Source organism: Heliangelus exortis, chromosome 2, assembly GCF_036169615.1.
Source record: "Heliangelus exortis chromosome 2, bHelExo1.hap1, whole genome shotgun sequence".
Taxonomy (NCBI): Eukaryota; Metazoa; Chordata; class Aves; order Apodiformes; family Trochilidae; genus Heliangelus; species Heliangelus exortis.
In genome coordinates, this window is record NC_092423.1 from 136,564,200 (window position 1) to 136,590,170 (window position 25,971).

At 40.8% G+C, this 25,971-nt stretch overlaps 2 protein-coding genes across 2 annotated transcripts in view; one reads left to right on the forward strand and one right to left on the reverse strand.

Moving 5' to 3' along the window:
* EIF3H (eukaryotic translation initiation factor 3 subunit H) overlaps window positions 1–8,697 on the reverse strand; it is an 88,856-nt gene extending 80,159 nt beyond the window's left edge. Inside the window, exon 1 of the mRNA XM_071738239.1 lies at window positions 8,540–8,697. Coding sequence (XP_071594340.1) covers window positions 8,540–8,659 — 120 coding nt within the window. The 5' untranslated portion in view covers window positions 8,660–8,697. The remainder of the gene's footprint in view (window positions 1–8,539) is intronic.
* A 12,190-nt stretch (window positions 8,698–20,887) lies between these two features.
* On the forward strand, window positions 20,888–24,681 carry UTP23 (UTP23 small subunit processome component). The gene is made up of 3 exons (XM_071738240.1): window positions 20,888–21,152; window positions 23,024–23,198; window positions 24,092–24,681. Exons 1-3 carry the CDS (start codon window positions 20,965–20,967, stop codon window positions 24,473–24,475), a joined length of 747 nt encoding a protein of 248 aa, XP_071594341.1. The 5' UTR covers window positions 20,888–20,964; the 3' UTR covers window positions 24,476–24,681.
* The last annotated feature ends 1,290 nt before the right edge of the window (window positions 24,682–25,971 follow it).

Below are 25,971 nucleotides of genomic sequence, written 5' to 3' on the forward strand. Positions count from 1 at the left end.
CATCTCTGCAACCTTAATGCTGCCTAAAGAATAAAACAACGTGTATGCTCAAAACTGTACCAACATTGAGGATGTATTTTGCATGTGTGTAAGTATGGAAAATAACTTTTTGAGAATATTTTTCAAAGACCAGGAAAAATCAGAAGACCATTCTTAAAAGTCTTCTCATAAGGTTCATAAGATTTATTTAGCAGGTGGGAAAAAAAGTCCCGAGACATAATACAGCATAAAAGACACATCTGATACACATAAAACAAATGATCTCTCTGTATCTGTACCTGCTGGTTTTCTACCTATGGCCTGCTCTGTCTTCTATGCTTCCCTTTAACTACACCATGCTGCATGTGAAGATATAATTTTGTTCCAATAAATGTTTCCAACATAACATTTTACTCATTAAAATGTAGGAAGTTATTTAAATATATTTGTTGGAAATACTCTTTTCCTTGGTATTGACACTGTTAAATAGGTATCACAAGAGCACCATTTACAGTTTTCAACAGCTACACATATATAATTACAAAGCAAGGGATCACTTTGATATGCATATAGCAGGAACAAAAAATAATGAGACGTTTACAGTAGCTTAGAGAGTAACACATTATTCCTCCTTGCACAACCGTGTCCCTCCCCCCCCCCCCCCCCCAAAAAAAAAAAAGCTGTTTTGAAATATTTTCCCCTTCAAGTCCTGAAGTTTAACACTGCTCAATATATTTAAGCCACCTTCTCATTTAGATTAACTCCTTTTGTCAGCACACTAGTTTCACTGTATGAAGTGATACCAGATGTTCTTGTTTTAATACCTCACTGGAGTATACTTACTGTGACACTTAGTAGATGCTGAGTGCAGCAATGCACTCTTAAAAATTATTTAAAGTTTGTGCTCTGTTAGCAACTATACCTGCTATCCATTAAAAGAGACACTGCAATTTTAATCTTCAGACCACCATGATGTGGTTACTTTACCTGTTTTGTGTTAAGAAATCTCAAAAGGGATAGAGTCTATATTTAAGAATGAAATCAACAGCAAGGACAAGAATGTACAACTTAGAAAATACCAGATGGCTCTTCCTTCCTGGAAGAAACCACTCACAGACCCAGATCTCAAGGAACCGTAGGTTAGGAGGAAAAAAATAAAACAAAATAAAAAGCACCAACAAACAGATCTTTTTTATTTCGCTTTAAATAGAAATGTCCCAATGTAAAAAGATGCATAAAAAACCACAGAAAACATATAGGAACCTTGGCACACTTCATTCAACACTCATTCAATCACCACTTTGATTTGTACCACAGTTACTCTGGTAACAGACAAAGCTAACTCATAAAACCCAGCGGGTCAGACACTGTGGGACATTTTCCACAGAGAGCTATTAACTGTCCTGCTGAAGTGTTACAAACGAGGCAGCCAGCTGGGGGAAGAAAGGTGAGAAAGCCAACATGGTGTGATGCCTCAGAACTTCCCTGGCACTTCACTAAGGCTGAAAAATTGGAAGGTTTCTATATATTCCAAGGAGGTTCTTCCCTCTCAACTTGCTAATAAACATTAATGCTTTCTCTTCTGAAAGTAAGGACAGATTGTATGTCAGACAACACATTTTATCTAGGTTACATTCATGCATTTCACTGTACCTGAAAATTAACAGGAAAATATTTACATAGCATCCAACTAATACAAAAAGCTTCCATCTCCTCCATGGTTCAAGGTATCCATGAACGCATCAAGTTCATATTCAATTTACACACTAACTCTCAGCATCAGCTTAATCTGATCCACGTTTTTAAGGAAACAGGTCAAGGAAAAGTTGAAGAGATTAAACTTCAATTTAAAATTCTATTCAGACCTCTGGAGGACATACAAAACACCGACTGAAGGATGCTATGTCATAAACCCCTGTTCTACAGCTCCACAATGTCAAGGAACTGTAACAGGACGAGCAGAGAGAACACAGTTTGGACACTTCTGCCAAGTCTTCGAAACGGGTAAAGCAGAAGGCAAGAAACCACAGGAAAAGCTAGGAAAAGCACAAGGTTTGCAGTTTGTTACTATTATTAATGCTTTCCACATTAGCAGCTATGGAGATAAAGGAAGAGAAACCCTTGTTGTTTTGAGAAGCCTTTGTAACTTCTGCTACATTTACAAAATGTAAAATCTGTGTGCACTGGACATAAGTGTAAAAAGAATTCATACACAGTGGCTTAATAAAAAGAAGAAAAAAGTGAGGGGGGAAATTCCCATTTAATAAATAGTAAAAGCAATGTGTATATCAGTGCTTAAGCATGTTGTTAAGGCTTCAGCTACACTGTAGTGCAAAAGCAATGTCTAAGAAAACCTTATTCAGTCCGTCAACATTATGTCCTCCAAAAGCATTGGATATAATTTTCTGAATGAATTCTCAAATTCAAGAGGTTAGGATTTTAAAAAGAAAGGAAAAAAAGTCACATATTATTAGTTCAGATTTAGCTAGATGAGGAATTACTTTCCTTTAGTTTTACTCTCCTTCCTAAATTATCCTCATGCAGAGGATATAAAAAGAATGAAGCAGCTACCCAGTAACAACACCCTTCCTTTTGACTACTCTGAAGGCAAGTTTAATTAATAAAAAAACCACTTATTCAGCCTAGCAGCCAGCACACTTGCCTTCCTAAAAGATCCCTATCTCCCAACCCACAGCTGTTATTTTCCCAGAGAAAAGTTTCCAGTTACCCACTATCTACATACTGGTCAGACGTGACCCACAATCCACCACAAAGAGTAACTCTGGGTTTTAATATTAGTTCAATTTCTATATTACACAAGCTTTCGTGCTCATCTGTTAAATTCACCATATGCATTATGCCATATTGCAGATGACACCAACCTGGGTGGAAGTGTTGATCTGATGAGGGTAGGATCCAGACAGGCCAGATCCATGGGCCAAGGCCACGTGTGTGAGTGTCACAAGGCCAAACATCAGGTCCTGCATTTCTGCCACAACAACCTCCCCATCAGTGCTACAGGGAGGTAGCACTCAGAAGAGAGGGACCTGGAGGTGCCAACTAAGCATAGGCCAGCAGTATGCCCAGGTGGCCAAGAAGGCAAACAGCATCCTGGCTTGTATCAGGAACAGTGTGACTAGCAGGGCCAGGGAGGTGATCTTAACCTTGCTCTCAGCCTCGGTGAGGATGCTCACACAATACGTGTGCAGTTTTGGGCACCAAAGTGTAGGAAAGGCATCGAAGTGCTGGAGAGGGTGCAGAGAGGGGCAGCCAGGCTGATTAGGGGTCTGGAGAACAGCTCTGAGGAGAGGCTGAAGGAGCTGGGGCCCTTCAGACTGAAGGAGGCTGAGAGGAGACCTTGCTGCTCTTTACAACTACCTGAAAGGAGGCTGTAGGGAGGCAGGTGTGGACCTCTCCTCCCCAGTGCCTATTGATAAGACAAGAGGAAATGGGCTCAAGTTATGCCAGGGGAGATTCAGATTGGGTATTAGGAAAAACTTCTTCACCAAAAGAGTGGTGAAGCATTGGAACAGATTGTGCAAGGAGGTGGTGGAGTCGCTGTCCCAGAGGGTGCTCAAGAAACTGGAAGGCAAGGCACTTCAAGAGATGATTTAATGGTTACAGGGGTGTAGGCCTGGCAGTTGGACTTGAAGATTTTGAAGGCCCTTTCCAACTATGATGATTCTATATGTAAAAAAGGCCAAATAAAATATGCAACAGTAGAAGAATAATTTTGAATAATTCCTTATAATTTAAGAGATAATAAACATTAGGATTTCCAACTAACCACTTTTGTTCATTACACTCTCTTGTATTGTTACAATGGCTCTTAATTAATATTGCAGATTCAAGAAATTCAAGTATCTTTATCACTTACCCAATAAGCACAAAATCAACATAATATTTCAAATTTTCCACTAAAAGACAAGAAAATAAGTGTTCTGAAGAAAACAGCCCTACTCCACAAGTGGGTTTGTGCCTGAAACACTGTAAAAGACAGTGGTGCTTCATGATACATCTACCACATTGAACAAAAAAAAAGTTGCTTGTTTGTTTTTTTTTTGTTTCTTTTTTTTTTTTTACATTATCTCCATGGTGTAATGCAGATCACAATGGAGTACAGGACACAGACTGAAAAAAGAGGAAAGAAAAAGTTTGTTAGCTTTAAGGAAGCAAACATCAAGATATGAAAAAAATCCTTAACCAGCTGTTCATGATTCCATGAAAAGGGCATTTTCCATATAGCTGCCTGTATAAATCAACAATAAAGCACCACCAACCACACTCACAGAAATTATGCAATTTTGGGACAGCTACAAAGTTTTCAGTATGCAACTGAAGTTTAAATGTCAGACTTTAAAGATTAGTTTTGTAGAAACAAAGAAAATTAATCTTTACACCCAACTTTACAAATTCAAACTGCTCAGATTAGTTGGTGTAACAACAAGAGTCTTATAAAAGTTCCAGCATATTTATGGATTGTATTCTGCATTTTGACATCACTAAATGCAATTATTCAGTAACTCAACCTTTTATCTTTCTTTCTTTCAAAAAAGATTAAGGCACGAGAATCTTTTCTTTTCACAGATTAACACAGAAGGTCACTTGACTGCACAGACAGACACTCATAAAACTCCTATGTCTTCAGCTAACCTCAAATTTTATTTCCATTCAAAGAAATAACTGCTGCATGTTCTAAAATCCACTGGCTTGAAATTTCTAGAAATAAACAAAAGTCCACCAATATTTCTTGGGAAAAAAAAAATAAAAAAAAAAAAGGGAAAGGTAAGCAAATTATGGCACTGCTTTACATTTTAGACAGTGTGTAATAATTATTACCCCCTTGGGAGGACAATCTGACAGTGGCTTTTGAGTTCCCTGCTATGAAAGGTCACACAACTGTGAAACTGATAATCTAGCAAATTTATCAGCACTGAAGAAACAGCTCCCAAAGCCATGCACAACCTAGTATAAATTACACTCATTAGCTGTGGCAGAAATATTTAAGTGTTCAAGCTGTAATATGGTTCTCTTACATACCTCAACTCCACTATCTACACACAAAAAAAAAAAAAAAAAAAAAAAAAAAAAAAAAAAAAAAAAAAGAGGTGTCCAGCAAGAGTAATAGAAGTTACACATTACAACACTTGCTGTGCCTTTTGCTGCTTCTCCAATCAGCAGGAAAGAGGGATCTCTCTGTTGCAGAGAGCAACCAGGAAGAAAGCCATGCATCCCTTGCATGCACACATCAGAGCTCTGCTATCCTTCCTCCTCCATACATGACAAATAGAAAAAGGTCATTACATACCCTTTCTTTCAATAAAAATTTTAACAGAGACAACATTTAAATAACTACAAGGGACAAGACATCCTGGATGGCTGAGCACAACCTCTTCCAATTAAGTGACATCCCTACAATTATATACAGTTTCAATCAACTGTAAATGCAGCTGGTACACCTGGAACTACCACTAGGAAGATGAGAATATGCAGAAGTCCCAGAACCAATAATAAACCAAATGAGTTCTGTCATGTTCTCAGATGGCAAGAGATGATCACCGGGCAATCTTAATCCTGTATTTATTTTAAAACAAGTACAAAACCGGTTGGAGTGACCACATCATATATGCATGTTCCAAAGGTACAAGAGACTGAGCCAGTGGAATCATTACTCTGATTCCCTATAGAACAACAACTTCTGTGATGTCCATGCTCATACTTAAGTTCTTCCACCAATACTTCCAAAGTTGCTGGCAACTTTAATAAACATAGGACAGCTCTCTTAAAGAAGTTTAGAGACTCCAAGCAAGTAGATAGCTGAGCAGCAGAAGAGCCTATTTGAAGAAGCAGCTCAGTCAGTTTCTAAAAGTGCCTTTGTAAAGCAATCCACATGTGGTACAAAATCTTACAGTACTTCAAATGAAGAAACATCTTTAAGAATGTGCTAGCTCTAATTAGGTCTAAAAGCCTACTGCAAACCAAGCTGCAAAAAACAACTCATGCTTTTTTGTTACCCAGTTCTTATATCAAAAGATTAATTTGTTATTCTGTGATTACAGCAGGTGGACACTCATTATAAAATTTACAGTTACTGTTTCTAAGAACTCCAGAAGGCAGCCCAAGACTCTTAAGTCTTCATGAAGCACCTTGTAGTCATAATCACCACAAATGTGAGTGATCAGGTAAGTGCTAATCTCAAAAAAGCAGAAACATGAAAAGGCTGCTTACCCACTGAAAGAAAAGAAAAAAAAAATACAGACCAAAATATCCTATGCATGTGATCACCACTACCTGTGAACAAAGGTTTCCTTTGGGCCACTTGAGTGGAGAGAACACAATGGAATCTCTATTTGAATTTCTACAAGAAGCAAAGATAACAAAATGTGATGGACAGAGCTCATTTTAAGATCTTTTTTGTAGAATGGTCAAAAAACCCACACAAAATCTTCCTTTCGTTTTAAACAAAAAGCACATTATAAATATCAGTTTCTGGAGGACTGATTTTTACCTTGCAAGTTCTAAATTTTTTAGAAAAACTAGACCACACCTACACTGGAAATTACTTTCATGATAGGTTTATTCATTAAGCATATAATTTTTCTGACACACTATTATACCAACAAAAGCTGAATGTAAAAACTTAAATGTGTGGAATACTTCGTTCACTGAACAAAGCTGAATCACCACAGGCACTTTACAACAACATAAACCAGTGACAAATTAGGGCTTTCCATATATGCAACTAAACCCATGTTATCCCTTACAGCTGTATAAATCCTTGTACAGACTACACATCCCTGCTCACTAAGGATGAGTTAAACTCAGTGATCTGTAGAACAAGCACAGGCTGCCACTACTCATCTTTATTACTAAATAAACTCCAAACAAATCACAATATACGCTCAAAAAAAAAAAAATCACCTACTTCTTATTGTGCCTTACACAAGACATTCCTAATTTAAAAGAGCCAATATAACTGTATACACAGAGAAATTCTGCCTCCTCCCAATCTCTCAATACTGGATCAGAAACCAAAACTACATTCAAGTTTTCAAAGCCAGAATACCTGGAATCTCATTATCATGTTGATGCAGCAGCTAGCCACATGTACCATTTGATGATTGAGACCTTAATTATGTAGCAGAAAAGCTGACAGAAAAAGGTAGAATTGTATTTTTCTTCTCCTTGCTGTCAAACTGTGAAGACTGGAAAACTATGTTCACTTTAATTTCAGAAGTATTTTATAAACAAGCATTCAGGTACTTCAGTCAAGTTGAAAAGTGTCTACAATGTGACACAGTTCTCCTTCAATCTTCCTAAATGTTGGTGCTGTTATTTCTGCAGAATACTCCAATAGTGCTAATAGCTTAAAAAGTTATGCAGATTTAACATATTTTGCTAGGTTTTCATTGTTAGCTTTTACCCCTGCCATGGCAATGCTTTAGAATTTACTCTTGTGGTACCTGAAACAAAATTGCATTTGATCTAAATCCAAATTACACCATTACATAATAATTAATCAGAGTAAAATAGGAAAAGCTAATCATAGGATGCTGAACTTGTACCACATTTTAAAAAAGGACACCAAAGCAGGTATTGCTGTAAGATTATGTATTCATTTTAAAGGTAACATACTGATACTTGTAACTTCTCTTCATTACTAATATTGTTTTAATTCACTGTTTCTGTGAAATAACAAGCTTTCTGAAAGTACTTTCACATTCTCACATACAGAGAGAACTGATGCATCTTCTATTTTTCATGCACTGGCCCAAAAGCAACCTAAATATCATACCTTTGCTTTCAAAGCAGTCCCGTTTGAAAGTATTACTAATGCCATTGCCAAGAGCTGAGGCACCATGGAAAGAGACTGCCAGCTTCCCTGATGTCCACCAAAATTCATCCCCAGTTTTGGCACATAATCACCCTGGTCATTACCAAATGACAGATGAAGTCTTCTTTGTGAGCACAGCTGAGACATTTACATCAGTAAGGTAACAGAATTTCACTACCAGAATCATGGAATCATCATGGTTGGAAAGGACCTTCCAGATCATCAAGCCAAACCATCAGTCCTACACCACCTTCACCACTAAATCTTCTCCCAGAGCCCCACATCTACCCATTTTTTTAATACCTCCAGGGATAGCAACTCAGTCCGACTTATGAAAGGTGGAAACAGAACACCCAAGCACTAGGGCAGCGGCATGGAAGGAAGGGAGGAAGCAAGGAAGGGAAGAAGGGAGCAAGAGAAAAAGGGAAAGGAGGAATTTAAAGCCATGGCCGCCTGCTGTGCCCCGGCCTTCGCTTCCAGAGGGGAAGGAGCCTCTCCCCCCCGCCATGGGACAAGCACGGCGGGATGCTGGCCGCGGGGCAGGGCTCTCGGGAGGACATTGAAGCCGTCCCTGCCCATCGGGGCTCCATGACGACCCCGGCCCCGATAGGGACCGTCTGCCCCGATCGCGGCACCGCTCCGGAGCCGCGGGCAGCCCCACCGGAGGCTCCACGCGGTCGCCCCGCCCGCCCCTCCTCCAGCGACGGCCCCGGTCCCTCCGCTCACCAGCCCGTCGATCTGCACTTGCTTGACGGCCGAGTCTCCCGTGGCGGCGGCTTTGCCTTTGCCTTTCGAGGCGCCAAAGCCGCTGCCGGCAGCCCCGGAGCCTTCCTTGCGCGACGCCATCTTTCCCCTCGCACCGGCCGGAAAGAGAAAAATGAAACACCGGAAGCGGCGGCGAGGCCGCGGCGGCGCGCGGGGAAAAGGCTCCGGGCGGAAACGCGAAAGGAGGGAACCGTGTATGCGGGACGGCCCCCGTACCCCTGCCCCTACCTCCGCCCCTACCCCTATCCCCCCTATCTTTGCCCCTACCCCTGTCCCTACCTCACGGCCCCCGGTTCTTCCTTACGGGGCCCGGCCGCTCGGCCTCGCCATCCCGCATGGTGTCCCCGGCGCAGGATCCACGCCTGGAGCAGGGGCTCTTGTTCCCTGTTCCCGTACCGAGAGCTGGGGCGGTGGAGGGAGGAGGGGACCCTTCCTCCCCACATGGGGCTCCTGGGATCCTCAGGCCGTGGGTCTCACGGCTTCCTCGGCCGGTTCTGATGCTGAGGGTGCCGGGCAGTCCGGCCCAGGGGACTCTGGGCTCAGAGGGCTCCCGGGAGGACCGGGGGAGCTCTACTGATGGAGCCCTGGCTCCTCATGGCCCAGGCTGAGCCCGAGGGAGAGGCACTTCCAAGATCTAACAGATTTAAAAGCTTTGGGGTTTTGCCTTAAAACTGTTGAGTGCTTAGGAGTTATGTCTTGAGGGTGAGCAGTGAGTTAGGGGTTCACTTGAGAGGGGATACAAAATCTTAGCATTAGGTACAAAGAAAGCTCTAAACTCCCAGGAAAGAGAATCAGTGTTGCAGTGTTGGTTTTGCTCTGCTGCTCTTTTTAGCTTTGGGGTTTTTTTTTTGGTTTTTTCTTTAAAGTACTTAAGACCCTGCACCTGAAAAATAGAGTAGGCTGTGAAAAGTAGACATCCCCAACAGCAAAAGCTCTCCTGACTCTGTGCCAAATATGTGACCTAATAAAAATTCACCATTAACCTTTTCAACAGTGCAGCTGATGCTAATTTTTAACTGGGGGAGGGGAATATAATTACCAACACCAAAAAGATGTATCTGCATTTTCCAGCAGACACTCAGCATTTTCCTGTTCCTATAAAATGGCCTTAACATCAGAAGAACATTCCCTACTAGCTGCATCAGGGCTGGAAAAAATTCAAGCAAAGAATCTATTAAAATAATCATCCCCACCAGGCACTGATTAACACTGACCAGATTTGCACAAACAAGAGACCAAAATAACCAGCTTAGCCATGAACACCCCATGGCAGATGCCTGAAGTTTGGTGTGACGAATCCCACTTTAGATTTTCTTTCGGAAAAATCCGTTCAGTGAAGATTAAGGGTGAAGTTTAGAATTGCAGCATCACTAAGGTCAAATGTGCCTTGTTCCCCAAAGAGTCCTAAGTGTGGATGTGCAGCAACATTAGGGCGTTGTCCTAAAAAATGGGTTTGTAGGGAGGCTGATGCAATAACACCCCAGAATTTCAAGGCACTGGCTATGGCTCAGCCATCAACCAATGAGCTCAACCATCAGGTAGCTGTTCAGATTTGAGTCCTCCCCTTCAGAGGTTTCCATGACTGAATGCTGCACTCCCACTGGCGTTGCCTTCTGAAATTTTTCTAGAAAGCAAAATTGGTTGATTCAGTATTAATATTTCAGTTTGCTGTTACATGCACATGCATATCCAGTTTAAATTTACAGATATGATCAAAAAGCTTTAATTTAAAAAAAAAAAAAGTTTAAAAAAATTTTAAAAAATAAAATAAAACCCACACCAAGACTAAAATTAGGAATCAGTATTATGATGAGATAAGGGTTTTCAACTCCAGTCCATGGGCTGCTGGAGATCTGTGGGATACTTCGAAGATGCTGATGAAAGGTATTTAAATAGAAAAAACATGCCTTCTGTCAGCAAATGCACAGTGCTTTACCACTGGCAAATTCTTAGGGATCTGAAAAGGAATGAAAACACATGGGATAAGACAAATGTGATACATTATTCCTGACTATCATTTTTTTTCACAGAAACTCAGTGTAATTAAAAAAAAAAAAAAAAGAAAACCCAAACAACAAACAACCAAACCCAAACCTAACAAGTAACTACAGTACAGAACATCAGCAGGTTCAAAGAGGTTGCTGGGGGCACCCAAAATAACCCTATTTGAGGGGCTGGCATAGCGCTCACGCTACTTAATGCACTGCCAGAATAATTCCATAAATTTGGTTAATTATGATTAGCATGAAACAGGGAACACAAATATCAACTTTCTACTTTACAGAACTCAGCAGATCACTGGAGGCAAGAGACCACAGAAAATTTCAGCATTGGAAATGCTGAATTCTTGAATAAGAGGCCATAAAAAGGATGTCAGGCTGAAGAATTTTAGTAATATTGCCCAAGCTGCACAAGAAAACCACAAAACAGAGAACTTCCATCACAAAATATTTTCTAAAATTCAAGTAGTGCACAGACTCCATTAATAATTTTTAAATTATACTTTAAATTAAAAGACAGCTGGAACCAAACAAAAGCCTTTTATTCCCACGTTCTGCTTAAGTAAAAATGTTGGTGTAACTGAGATGTGTCATTTCTCTTCACAGCAGTGCTGCACCATATCTATGAGCAGGACTAGTGTTGTTAAATAGAAATCATCTGATTAAGGGTTCAGAGTTGTAATCCCTTTCAAATTGTCAGACTGACTTTCCCTTAAGGGCTCAACCAACTTGAATTTCATTTATATGAATGCTGCAGGCTGAGACCATGCACATCAAGAGTTACCAGAGCTCAGCTAACCTGCAGTGACTTGTTACCACTCGGTAAATGGGTCATGTCTGAATTCTGTGTTTTTCTTCCCAACCCTGTCAGCAATTCCAAATATTTCTAAGCATAATGAGTACCTTAATTTCATTATTGCAAAGTGCAGAGGAACAGGGAAAAATCACTTAGGATGCACATAATGGGTCTGTACTTGCACTGAGACACAACAGTACTCCAAATACAAAATTGCACTAATAACTACAATTGCCTAAAACAACATTCATTATCTACAAAAAGAAATTGTATTTAGCAAAATAACCCCCAAAATTTGGTGGCAAGTGATTCTCCCAACATACACTTTAAATTACCTTGTAATATCCTAAACCCCTACAGAAGTTTGAAGTTCAGAAAACCTCAGTTTTCTTGAAGTGATGAGGTACTTGGCTTAAACTTCCAAATCTCAAGAAACATGGGCACATGGCACATCCCCATACAAATGTATCACTCACCCTTTTCTGTGTGCCATGATAAGTAACATGCCTGCTCTGCCTCAGCAGGAGCTGCATTGCTTAAGAATGAAGTAAGAACCTAACACCTTGTCTGCATAAAAAAGGTCTTGTATTTGGGAGAAGTGTAGTGAATATAAGGCTGTCCTTAATCCATAAATTCAAGAAAAAGCTTATTCTACATACTTCTACACACAGCTTGGCCTCTTTGCTCCTTGAGAAATCCCTTTCTTATCCACAGGATGCCTTTTGAGATTAGCCACTCACATACTGCTCTGACACTGAAAACCCTTATGACAAAAAGGTCCCTCTCTGTCAGAGGTATCTCTGGTGCCACCCAGCCTCTCGCTCACTCCCCTCTCCCATGGGATGAAGAGGAACTGGAGGAAGGCAAGAAGACTTGCAAATTGAGTTTCAGAAGCTGTGGGACAGACAAGATCTCTTGCTGGGAGATGCTGACTTTGTCTTTCCTTTGTTTAAAAGAAAAATAAAAAGTGTTTAGAAGATGCATCAGGGACCCTGAGTTCTCTCCTGTAGATGCAGTTGTGCCAGCTGCATTACTTTTCCATTAACTACAGTTATTTTAGGTACTGGTGTGCCATGTGCAGGCAGTTCCAAATACTGACTACAGCTTCAGGAAGCAGCATTGTGTATAAATCCTGTGTAATTCAGGGTTTTCAGCCATTTGTGTTCTGCTGACTGCAGCATTTTAAGTCTAAAAGAAATTAAATATCCCCTGGAGTATCAGCTCCACGTTAAAGTGGTTTTCCTTGATAAATAATGTTGCACTCAACACCCACTTTGTTCAGATATCACTGATCCCTTCCCCAAATACCACTCACAGAAGTCAGGCCATTTGTATATTTATGTCTACATTACCTACAGGATTCTGTTTCACTGACAAATAATAATATTCAGTGTCAGATATTCCAAAACATACAACTTTACACAGAGGAGCTCAATGTGGAAATGTAAGATAGGGCTACAAAACTGGATGGGCATTTTATGCCAAGAATTTTTTAGTATTTGTCATGAGGCTACTGTCAAGATGTTACTGGTGCCAATACTGAGGTCCACAATTTTTTCTAATTTTCTTTAAAAGACTGGAAATGAAGAAACTTGTTTTCTTGGATTTTTCTTTGAAACAGGGAATGGAAAGTAAAAACGTTCAGGGGTGATAGAAAAGTAGGAGCTGCAACAGTATGGAAACCCCCAGAGACAAACATCAAACGCAATAAAGGAACAACAGGATCAGAGCTCAATTCCTTTTCCATAAGAATGGAGGTTTCAGAGGCCATGCATGGTTTCAGCCATGTTCTTAGACAGGCATTTGCTTGGCTAAATGTAAAAGTATTATATTAAAAAAAATAATAATGGTGAAACAGCTGTCCTGGGCAGTAGCATAATATGGTATTTCTCCACGCTAAGGAAATACTTAAAATTTTAAGCTCTTCTCAGGAAGTTTGGTGTTTTTTTCACTGCTCAACTTTTTCTCTGCTTTTTTCAGTAACTGTTTTCTAATAAATGTTCTCAGTTACCTTCTATTCTTATCTACTCTTTTTATGTTCCAGATTATTATAGTTATTTTTATTATTAATGGATCATTTAGGTAGCACCTCGAAACCATTAGCTTACAACTAACGGGAAGAAAAAATAACATACTAGTTAACAATAAAGTTATCTAATTGAAAACGTAATTGATGAAAAAGACCAAAACATTTGAAATGCTAATTTTGGTCTATAAGGCAAAGGACAGTTATTTGCACAAAGTTATTGTATGTTTCTAAGCAGAGCCAGACTCTTGCTATAGAATCAGCTTAAGAAAATTATGTAATAAGTTAGAAAACATAAGCATAGAGGCTGCATATACCACCACAATGTAAAGATTCCACTTCTCTGTTCCCAGTTAGCTCATTTCTCCCTGAAATACATCAAAGGATTAAAAGACACACATAGTATCTCAGGCAATTTAACAGCACTCTCTTGAACAAATCAGAATTTTTTGACATAAAGTTAATTTCTCGTCTGAGATAGGCTTCCCACGTAATTTCTCTTTTGATGTCAATTTGTTCAGCCTTATCTTCATAAGAAACCTTCTGATTCCTGATGAGATGCAAGCTATTACATGCCAAAGATAACAACCTTCTTTAAAGAGATCAAGAAATAAGGAAACAAATGGAAATCAGCATACCAAAAATCCTAAATGTTTTATGTCTTCCAGCTTCCTGTAATCTACAATGTAAAACTGTGAATCTGTTTAAAAGTACTAATGGAGCTGATATATTTACTTTCTATCAGAAATACTAAAAAGGTGAGAGGGAATTTCTGTTCAACATGAAGTAGTGGATACTTTCATAGGAGACAAGATGTAAAGCATCACTTTGTTCTTCCCCTCTATCTTCTTAGCACATCAGCTATCACATAATCAGTGCTTGGCAAGATATATTCCTGTCTTCTGCATTCCTCCTGCTCCCAAAATTGAAGTTACAATTCCAGTCCTGGCTACTCCACAAAGATGTCTTTTTCTAGATTAAGGCATTTTTACATCATTCTTAAATGCTTGTATAAGCTCTGCAAGTACAAAGGGAGCAGAATAGCAACCAACTAGTGCAGATCTCGACAAACACTGAAGGGAGGAAAGGCTGCCCCAAAAAGATGCCCTTGTGTCTCCTTACAGCAGCATGAAACCAGTTGTTTAACACATACATCTTGAAGAGCTGCATCAGCCAAAAACTCTGCAATAAACTAAATGGTGTATATCAGTGATATGTATCTATTCAGAAAGACAATAGATTTAGTTAGATGAGATAAATATGATTTTGTTCATCATTCATGTGAATTTGATTCAATGTAAAAAAAAATGAGAGAGAGGAAAAAAAAGATAAAACCTTGGATAACATCTGAAAAGTTGCCAAGAACTCCACTAATTATTTTCAACCTCGTAATTTCTTCCAACTCTAGTAAGGAAGCTAAAGCTGCCTGCAAAACCTTTGCCCTCTAGAACATTCTCAAAGTATTTGAAGCTATAATAGTCACTTAAAAGCCTGTATAGATCTCTGCTGTATACTGGCTCATGGAAGCCACCAGTATGTAGTGAAACTAAATAATTTAACCTTTACTTTAACCTCTAATAAATTAACCTTTTGTGTTCACAAGATAATTAATGTGGGATATACTGTGATGGGCAGATATGTTATTTAAGCCACAAATAATTTTTCAACTAAGGATAATGGTAATAGTAGAGCCAGAAAGGTGCAGAAAGCTCTACCATATACAAAATTGTCACCTGCTGAGTTTATACCAATCCATAATGGAAAACCAGGGCTTGTCATAGCCATGTTTACCAGGAATCCAGATGCTGCATTCCCATGAGATAACAGAAAAATAGGTACTGTGAAAGATGAATGTACCTGATGAAGGCTAAAATTCAAAAGCTCACAACCAGTGACAAGGCTGTGAAAGGAGAGCCAGACATGAATAATAAACATTCTGAGAAATATCATTTAGCACATTAAATGCTGCTGAATCTTATTCTGTGGCCTATACATACCTCAGAAAAATTCAGAAGTATACCTAGGAAAATATTTTCAGACATGTTTCAACAATGTTTATATGTTTATACATATATACATATAACAATGTTCTGTGTTTATATTGTTTTGTTTCCAAATGTTCTAATTAAAAGTCCTAACCTTCTCTTTTTTGTAAATCAGTTAATTTTTCATATTTAAGCATGTCTGGTGCTAAGACTTACTGGAGATAATCACTGAGCACAACATTTGCCCAGAAGCAACAGATTCAGATTAAAAAGGTCTCATACAGGACAAGTTTGGGAGAATCAGGACCTCAGATCTTTTCCTTGCATTTGCCAATTGCCAGCTACTAAAGGAAATCTTTTTTTTTACTGAGCCTACACCAAAACTCTTGATGAAGAGCATCGTTCACTTCAAGTAATCCACATATCACAGCAATATTATGTTATTTAATTCTATGACTGCATTACCTAGCATCTCAAAACCAGAGCTGAACTCATATATGCCAAGAGATGGCCTTCTCTGCAAAGGGCTAATACTCTGCTGGAGCAAGTTTTGTGTGCAGTGCAGTGGGTGAAGCCAAGTTCCTATGACACCTTTCATTGCTCAGATTTGGCAAGTTCAGCATGAACTTACTTTGAATATATAGATCTCCTTCAGTATGACACTTTATTTTCATAAATATTATATATCTACCTCCCAGTTATTGGTATCATGGATACAGTCCAAGAAGTGTTTTGTTAGATTGCAACTGTACCCTAGAGCAGGAAGTATCCTGTCCAGCAGCAGTCAGGCTGCTGAAGTTGCAGAAATTGTCCATTCCAAATTGTGTTTCCTGGCTTAGAAAAAAAACAACTCAGTTAACAAAGGTTCAACACCTTCTGCTCTCCTCTTCAAGCTCACTTCCACAATGATACTGCTCATAGGCAGTCTATTGATAATGCAAGTGTTTCATTAGTACTTTAATGAAATGCTCACCAAAAAAACAACCAACCCACCAAACAAAAAACCATAAAACAAACTCAGAGTCTTTAATGGAGCAGCTATGTAACAAAACAAACCTCTTTTAGGGCACGGCGCCCCAAGGTCCAACCAGGTGTTCCAGGAGAAACTCACAAATAGTGCTCTGAGTCCAATGCTCTCAGGGCTGAGCAGCGAGAATCAGTACTACTACTCCGAAAGTGACCTCCCTCTGGCTTCCTCAGGTGTGAGCTTTATTGGCCCCCTAATCCTGCTCATGCACAGTGGGGGCCCACCCTAATCAGGCACAGGTGGGCTTAACACAAGCTCATGCTCACTACCTGGCAATTAGTGCCACCTGGTTGCCTCATTTCACTACACAGCTAGATAACTGATGAAACTTCTCAATTAAAAATATAGTAGCAAATTATTTGAAAAAGCTATCTGCCTGTGAGGTTTATCGTAGAATCATAGAATGGGCTGGGTCAGAAGGGACCTCAGAGATCATCAAGTCCAACCCTTGATCCACTCCCGCTGCAGTTCCCAGCCCATGGCACTGAGTGCCACATCCAGTCTCTTTTTAAATATCTCCAGGGATGGAGAATCCACCACTTCCCTGGGCAGCCCATTCCAATGCTTGATCACCCTCTCAGTAAAGAAATTCTTTCTAATGTCCAACCTAAACCTCCCCTGGCACAACTTGAGACCGTGCCCTCTTGTCTTGCTGAGGGTTGCCTGGGAAAAGAGACCAACCCCCCCCTGGCTCCAACCTCCTTTCAGGGAGTTGTAGAGAGTGATGAGGTCTCCCCTGAGCCTCCTCTTCTCCAGGCTGAACAGCCCCAGCTCCCTCAGCCTCTCCTCATAGGATCTGTGCTGGAGCCCCTTCACCAGCCTGGTTGCCCTCCTTTGGACCCGCTCCAGGACCTCAACCTCCTTCCTAAACTGAGGGGCCCAGGTTTATGACAGGTTTTGCTGTGCTACATACAGTTTCTGTAAAGGTACGTGAAATGTGAGAGCATCTGATTGATGAAGTCATCTAGCTAAGGACTATTTCATATAAAATAACAAATAAGAAGGGAAGTGATGTATTAAACACACACAGATGCTCAATAATTGCCAAATAAGCAGGTGGTAAAAAAGGCAAGAGTGAAGAGCAGACCTCCTCAAGCCATTAAAGATTCTGCCCAGGAAGCCACACTGAAGAGGGTCAGCCTGAGCTTTATCTTTGGTAAGAAGGAGCAAACATGATTATTGTATCACAAGGTATTTGTGGGATTTATGGGACTGAAATATTTTCTAGGATATCAGCAGGGCTTTTGGGGATTATGTACAGCTTCCTATGGGAACTTCCCAGAACTGGCCAAAGGCAGGGAAAGGAAGGATCAGGGTTGGTCTAGGAGGATGTGTGGGAATATGGGATGGAGGAGAGCTCAAATCTGAGCCAGCAGTGTTCAGCACACTTGTCTGAGGTCTTTGCCTGATCACGGCAGCCTATCCTACCTTCTTATTAAGAAAGAGCCCTCTCTTAACCAGCTGTCTAGTTATCTAGTTAACTTTCCCCAATGTATTTAATCCTGTGGATGTGTAATCTGCTAGCAGATTTAAACTGGATGAGCCAGTGAGTAGGAAGAGGTGTGCATGGATGGGTTAAGGAACCCAAGGTCCAGGCATGAATATCAGATGGACAGGGGCCATGCCAATATCTTGTTGAAGGACTTGTGAACATGTGTGCTGGTGAGCACAGGGAGTGAGGGTGTGTAGGCAGCCACTTACTTAGGAATTTCAGTCCTTGTCAGCTGGAGAGGGGGAGCAGATAGTTCACTACCTGTACTTATGTGTGATTTCTGGTGGAGTTGTATGTGCTGTGGTTGTCTGTGTGTCTGGCTGTGTAAGTGTCCTCCCGGAATGCAGGTGCATCCATACACTTGTGCAGGACACGTGCAAGCCTAAGAACCCCCCTGGTCCTAAAGAATGTACCCAGATGAATGTCAGCAGGCAGTAGCAGCAATCCCCTGGTCCTGGAGACCACTGGATTCTACTGCTCCCATAAAATCCTCAGGTTAATTTTTTAAAAATCCACTTTCTATGGGAAAAGTAAAAAGACTGAATTTGAAAGAAATGCAGTATATTTCATTGTACAGAAAATACTGTCAAACAATCACAGAAAGTTGTGAAAAAAATTGTACCAATATAGTATTCTCACAGACACTGCTTTTTAAAGTAATTTGAATGTAGTTTTAAAAGAAATTTTAGAAGAATTGCATAAAAGTAGAATTCAGTTGACAGAATGGTACTGCAAGTAGTTTATTATGTAAATAATGCTATCTTCTGTACAAGGAAGAAGAAATCTGTGATGTTGTTTTGCCCTCTAATCAGCCTTCTGAACATAATTTACCATACCAATTGCATTACAACTTGCCTGTGATGATACTATTTACCAACTGAACATGGAAAGAATATTTAATCTCAATGGTATTCAACACCCTACTCTGGCCTATATCTTATTTTGCATTTAGTTCAAAATGTTGACTAGGTCAAGCTCTCATTTGCTTGTTTCTCCTGTTTTAAATCCATTCTGCAATAGCAACTATTGTTGCAGATTCCATATTCTGTCTATGAGATGTGGAAAATGTTCTTAATGAGGAGTAACTGCCTGTCTTCAGGCTCTTGATTAGTCCTTGTAGTCTCCCCTCAAAAAAAGAAAAAAAAAAAAAAAAGAAAAAGGCAAAAAAACCAAAACAACAACAACAAAAAACCAGTTAATCAAATAAGGTTTTCCTGTGGAGTCTTGTCAAATTTTTGTGTAATTTTTAGAATAATCAGACACTGCAGTTAGATAGAAGAAGAGGAATAGCACACTAGTGTGGGTATCTTTCAGCCACAGGACTGAGGCTAATAAATACCAATGAATTCAGCCTGTCACTTAGCTCATAGTGTAAGGCATGTGTCCATGTATGTCCTTGATACTCACGAGCACATCCCCTGAAGAGAGCTGGAAAGAAAGATTTAATGACAGAAAAATACTATCAGCAGCACAATCAGATCCCATGAAAAATATACTTAGATTCAAGTTTTTGCACTTTTCATCCCATAAGTAGTTTTAAATATTATCCCATTTAAATATCAAAATTTCTAGAATAGTAAGTAAATGCATTATTTTTCAGTTTCTCTTAACGTTGATAAAGCTGATTAGAACCAGATGTTTTCCACCTCTATTTGATAGCAAAAAGAGGCAGGTAGGTACTTGTTTAAATTACTTTAGAGCAGTCTGACTGGTTACAGCTAACTGGCAGGTACAATTTTTTGCTTGCAATATAGCTGTCCCTGGCAGAAAGATGTCTTCTCTTGTACCTGCATAGCAAGACAGGTGTCTCCAATTATCATTTTGATGGTGATACCCTGTCACATCCCTTTGCCTGCCTAACATACAGCATTAAGCTCAGTTTCCTGAGTGGCAAATGTCTGCTGTCCTCATGCTTTCTGTTGGGACAGGGAGGAGTTTTCACAATCTACTTTTCTGAATGACAGACATCTCACCAAACTACAGTGAAATTACATTTTTTTTTATAAGGGCATACAGCAATAGAGTGAGGGGGGGTGGTTTCAAACTGGAAGGAGGTAGATTTAGGTTAGATCTTAGGAAGAAACTCTTTTCTGTGAGGGTGGTGAGACACTGGCAGAGGTTGCCCAGTAAAGCTGTGGATGCCCCATCCCTGGAAGTGTTCAAGGCCAGGTTGGATGGTGCTTTAGCAGCCTGGTCTGGTGGGAGTTAACCTGACCCAGGGGAGGTTTAGGTTGGATGTTAGGAAACATTTTTTCAGTTCCTATGTCGAGCATAGAAATGGCCTGACCAGGACAGTGGTGGAGTCACCATTCCTGGAGGCATTTAAAAGGCGTTTGGACCTGGTCTTTAGGGACGTGGTTTAGTAGTTGACTTATGGTATTGGTCAAAGGTTGGACTGGATGATCCTGGAGGTCTCTTCCAACCTAAACCATTTTGTGATTCTGCAAGGTGTCCCTGCCCATGCAAGGGGGTCAGAACTAGGTAATTTTTAAGTCCCTTCCAACCCAAACCGTTCTATGATTCTATGAAAATGCTGAATATATGAATCTGTGCACACAGAGCTTATGTTGATATAGCCAACATGTGCAAACCACAGAAGCAGGCATTGAATAAACCTTCCTAAGGGAAGTAATCTGATGCCTGACAGAACTACAGCCTCTGGGTCACTAATTGTAATTTAAACATTACAGTGAATCAGAAAAAAAAAGAAAATTGTGTATTTCTGGTCTTGGCAAAGAGCAAGAGTTAGTTTAACAACGCAATAAACTCGTCCTCAGGTAACCAGCCTGAAACACCGGATGGCTGGGGGAGGCCACCGGAGGCACCGCACGCCAGCCCGGCCGCACAAGAGACACCGGGCGGGCAGAGCCGGGCACAGCCCTCAAGGAGAAGTCACCTCGGGGCCGAACCGCCGGGCTGTCCCTCCGCCAGCCGCACCGCTTCCCCCGGCCCACAGGAGGCGGGAGGTTGGGGGGGGGATAGCCCCGCCCCACTCGGCGTCTGCCGGGCCCGCTCGGCTTCCGGGGGAGCCGCCTCTGTCGGGCAGGGGCTGTTGGCGCCATGGGTCTGAGGCGGCAGAAGCACGCCAAGAAGAACATGGGCTTCTACAAGCACAACTTCCACTTCCGCGAGCCCTTCCAGGTGCTGCTGGACGGCACCTTCTGCCAGGCCGCGCTCCGCAACAAGATCCAGATCCGGGAGCAGCTGCCGGGGTACCTGGGCGGTGCCACCGAGCTCTGCACCACCCGGTACGGCCCTGAGAATGGGGGCGCCGGCACCGCGGGAAGGGAAGGAGAGGGAGGGATGGGGGCTGGTGGGCGCCCACAGTGCGCATGAGCGGGGGGCGGGGTGAGTGTGGGGTGGGGGCAGTGCGCACACGCGGGGTGCTGGGGCGAGAGCCCCGGCCCCCTGATCATGGTTCTCTGGGTCTGCGGCTTCTCCTCAGCTGCCGCTGGCTGTGGAGCTCTGGGCCCGGGCGGCAGCTGCCGTGAGGAGGCAGCGCTGTGGGTGACTCACGGGAGGGGCTGCTGTGTCAGTGGCCGCTGCCTTTCCGGGTACGGCAGCTGAGGGCTGGAGTGGAGCAGGGGGTGACCCCCTGGGGCAGGGACCTCAGGGGGGGCCTCTTCCCTCTCCCAGCGTCGTCTTGGCGAAGGGAGAACAACAAAGGCAAACTCAGGCTGCTCGTCTGGAGTTGCAGCCTGGTAGTAGAGGGATTGATCTAACGTGGCTGTTCCTAAGGGAGAGCAAGGATGTGCTGGGCAAAGCGTTGGGAGTAAAGAATGAACACTAAACATCTAAGGTGCTTCTGATTTCACTTGACTTTGTATGATGTATGATAACATCCCTCTCACGTGGATTTCTGCAATGAGAGAATAGCCAGCTGCCCATCATGGGGGCAAGTACTGAAAGTACCAGGAAGATACATTCCCTGAACTACTAAAATTAAACAGCGAGCCATCTTACAAAGCCTACAGAACTGTCCCGTACCTCTAAACAGTAGAAAATACTTAGACATTACCTTATCTGTGAAAGGTTTGGGAATCTCTTTCATCCAAGCTGATTTCGCTCACGTCTAAATGTCACTGCTTGCTTCCTTCTTTCAGCAGTAACTGTTGTATCTTTTTCACCATTTTTCACTTCAGGCAGCAGAATGGACTCCTTTTCTCTGCTGTCAGAATGCGAAGTTGGTGAGGCAGCACCTCAGTGGCAAGACCAGAGCTTCCCTGAGGAGATGAGCTGGCTTGCTATGAGAGTCTGCAGAAAGCTTCAAGTCTCCACAGAGACTGTCATCAAAGTCAAAATATTCTTCTCGGGAAACAAAAATAGTTTTATTTAATATCTTGCATTTATTTTTGAGATAAATGTATACTACATAAAAAAAAAATTCTGGCACGATTACTTAGTCACCGTGCTACCATATCTCTGAATCTGTATTTCAAGTCCATGTGTTCCTGCCACTGTCCATCTGTAATAGTAAGACTGTGGCCAAAGCAAGTTGGGTTTCATCTCCTGCTCATTTCTGTGTATCCAAGCTAGCATCCTCACAGACTGCTGTGCTGCCCTGTGTGAACATCTGCTCCAAGTGCTGCTAAGATGAGGGTTTTAGGTTTGTGTTTTATTGTTACAACTGGAATGTAGTGAAGCCATATACTTGCAGATCTTTAATCATATGGAAAATATTTTGTCTTTTTTTTGCTTGAGTTGGTTGGATTCTGATAGCAAATTTGAAGCAAAGTAATGGACACCAATACAGAGTTTAACTTGCATGCAGTGCAAGAACCAGCTTGTGCTAATTCAAATAATTTTATTTGTTCAGTTCATATGCTAGGTTATGTCCAAACATAAATGGAAGGACTTAGCATTGTCACTGATCTGAAATATTTTTAAATTATTTAATATAACTTTATGGTGTTATGGGTTAGTCTTGTTTGAAACCAAGGAAATCTTGCTGACATCTGATGGGTTACTGCTTTCAGGTTCCTGGGTGCCATTTACAAATCATAGAGCCTGAACAACTGGGCATTGCTCATTCCCCATTAACTCACATCAACTTTTTGCTGTTGTAAAAAGTGTGAAGTCATTTTCTCATTTAGAAATCACTGTTGCTTTTGTTTTTTAGATGTGTTCTAAAAGAACTGGAATCACTGGGGAAGGCACTGTATGGAGCAAAATTAATTGCCCAGAGGTTTCAAGTGAGAAGCTGTTCTCACCACAAGGATCCTGTGAGTGGTTTGACGTGTTTACTTTCCCTGATTGAAGAGGGCAACCCTCATCACTACTTTATTGCTACACAGGTACATGCTCATGGGGAAGGTAACTGCATTTCATTTGAAGCAATCCTTTGATACCTAGGGGTAAGGAATACCTAAGGTACAGAAATGTCAGTAACAAAATTTTTTTAAATAGCTTGTGGAAATTAATCTTGTAAAGCCTTCCTTGCTCTTAAATGTATTTGCTAATTATAGGGAAATTTTTTCTCTTACTTGAACAACTGGTTATTTTTACCTAGAAGGATACTGTATAGTGTAGCAGAAAGCATAGAAAACTTACTACCTTTTGACATGTAAGAAAACAACTAATGGTTGTTATTTGCATATTGCTTGTGTATGCATCCCCTGCCCTAACTGTTTTGCGCAGTAGTCTGAAAAGTTAATTTAAGTGTTAAACAACTGTATATCTTCCATTTTTAAGATACTTTGTAAGATCTAACTAAAGGATGAAGGTAAAATTGTGTTAACAAAGGCAGGTTTTTTTCTTAGGTCCATTACTGGGACACTGTGTGTGAATTACATTATATATAAATTGGTTTGCAGTAAAACTTGTATTCTTATGTAAGATACAATGCATTTAAAATTCCATGTTATGGAAGAAATTATCTTGTTTCTCATAGTGTATTACATACCAATGAACTGGAATTTTCTCTGCAGAAAATGTATGTATGCTTATGCACGCACAAAAAAAGGGAAGCTTTTAATAAATTTTCCATCAGAAGTACAGCTATCGGAAGGAGAGGAATTAAAAATTAAATTTTTCTGAAAGGCACTGCTGGGAAATATCTGATAGATTAAGTTTCTTATCTTTTTTCATAATGTAATTTATCTTCATAGTTTTTTATTTAAAGTAGGTGCATTTGAATTGCAAATATCATTTAATCTCACAATATTGACAGAAGTATTTAATTTTACAGGACCAGGATTTAGCAAACAAAGTGAAAAAGAAGGCTGGCGTTCCTCTCCTCTTTATTATTCAGAACACTATGGTGCTAGACAAACCTTCACCTAAATCTCTGGCATTTGTTCAAAAGCTGCAGACAAATGATCTTGTTCCAGAGCACCAAAAACAAAGTATTGTGCAGCTTAAAGAAAAAGAAGGACTTGCAAAGCAAGAAGGTGGAAAGAGAAGAAAACGTAAAAGGGCAGGCGGCCCAAATCCTCTCAGCTGTCTGAAAAAGAAGAAGAAAACACAGGAGGGTCAGGAGCCCTCTGCTGAAAAGAAGAAAAGAAGAAAAAGAAAACGAAATAGAATTAAAGCAGAAGCTGTGCAGTCAGTGCAGAAGAATGAAGAAGAATAAACCCGTCTCTGTGTACAATGCAGGACTTGAACATTGCTTTACCTTTGCAAAAAGATTAATATGCAGTCATGTGAAATCAAGTGATTAATATGAAAACTTATTTTCATGAGATGTTACTGTTTATTACTGCATCTCAGCATTTTCAGGTTATTGTCCTAGTAATTTATTTTGTTGTTTGGTAATTAAAAAATATTTAGTAACCCTCATGTGTTGTTATTCTCTCCAGCATTTTGCTTCCTGTCAGAGGGTTTGTATGATAGGTAGCATTTTTTTGTTTCATGTGGGTTTTGGTGGGTTGCTACACTTTCTAAATCTAATTTGCTATTCTTACTAAAACTAGTTTTGACAGTTCTGATACAGAATGTGGATTTGACCTAAAAGAGCATATTATCTCATTTATCTGTATCATTTGACTATGGAAGCTAACTCTTGCAAAGTGACTGGATGCCTTGAAGTCCCTTCCAGTCTAAATGACTGTAGACTCCACATGAACTGATATGTCTGCTATTCATGATCATTACTCATTAAGAAGATCCTGGATGATGTGTGACTGCATCGATATTCCTGACATCTCTGGTGTGTCAAAGTAGAGAGCTGCAAAAAATGTTTCAAGTTCTGTACTTTCTTTAGTTGCAGTTTCCTGTGCCTTGGATGTTTGGTGGCAGAAGGCAGCAGAAGTGAGTGACTGAGTTGACACAGTGCAAGGTGTGTTACAGAGCTACAGGGGAGCTGTAGCAGTGTTCCTTCCTAAGTCATCCCTTCCCAGATTATTAACTTCTCAGTGCAGTTCTGCTTAACTGAGATGTAATCCTTAGAAGGAAAGCTTGCATCACCTGCATGAGTTTAATCCATGTTTTTTAAACAATCCTTCAGCCTCTGCATCATAACACTGGCTAAGTAGTTCTCTGCACAGGTTCTTGAATTTCTACAGTATATACACAGCTGTAATGTATGATGTTTTATGTTGACTTTTCAAATTATAAGGACAGTTTGAGGGAGTTTGAGAAGCCAGTTTGATTGATGGGACCTGGCCAGCCTTAGTGGAAATTACAGGGTTGTTCCGTAGAAGCTGCAGATTCCCTCAGGGTGCTCTCTGCTTGCAGCCCCAGGTGGAAGCTGTTTCTCACAACACGGGTTGTGTGTGGAGTCCGCTGTCCCTTTGGTGTTCCATGGGAGAGACCTCATGTGCCTTGGGAACTGACTAGAAGGAAGGGTCCTATAGTCTAGGTGAAATATTTAATTAAAAATTAAAAACAGTCGTGGTTATGGTGATATTGTGCCTTCGTTTGTTGCTACTTCTCCTGAGGAGAATTACTAACTCCTAGAAATTCCTTAATGTAGCATATATGTTTAATGTATGTAACATTTCTCAAGCCATCATATTCCCTTTTCCTTCACTTATTTGTCAGTGCCATACTAATGTAGTTTTTCTTCCTGTTCCTCCTTAAATATTGCTTGCATTCCTTCACCTTCCCCAAACCTACCTCAGAAAGCAC

What these genes read in the sequence shown, in the direction of transcription:
- UTP23 (XM_071738240.1), top strand. Translation starts at nt 20,965, where the DNA reads ATGGGTCTGAGGCGGCAGAAGCACGCCAAGAAGAACATGGGCTTCTAC. An exon ending in ACCGAGCTCTGCACCACCCG is followed by an intron (nt 21,153 to 23,023) that starts GTACGGCCCTGA and finishes TTTGTTTTTTAG; the next exon opens with ATGTGTTCTAAAAGAACTGG. An exon ending in ACTACTTTATTGCTACACAG is followed by an intron (nt 23,199 to 24,091) that starts GTACATGCTCAT and finishes TTAATTTTACAG; the next exon opens with GACCAGGATTTAGCAAACAA.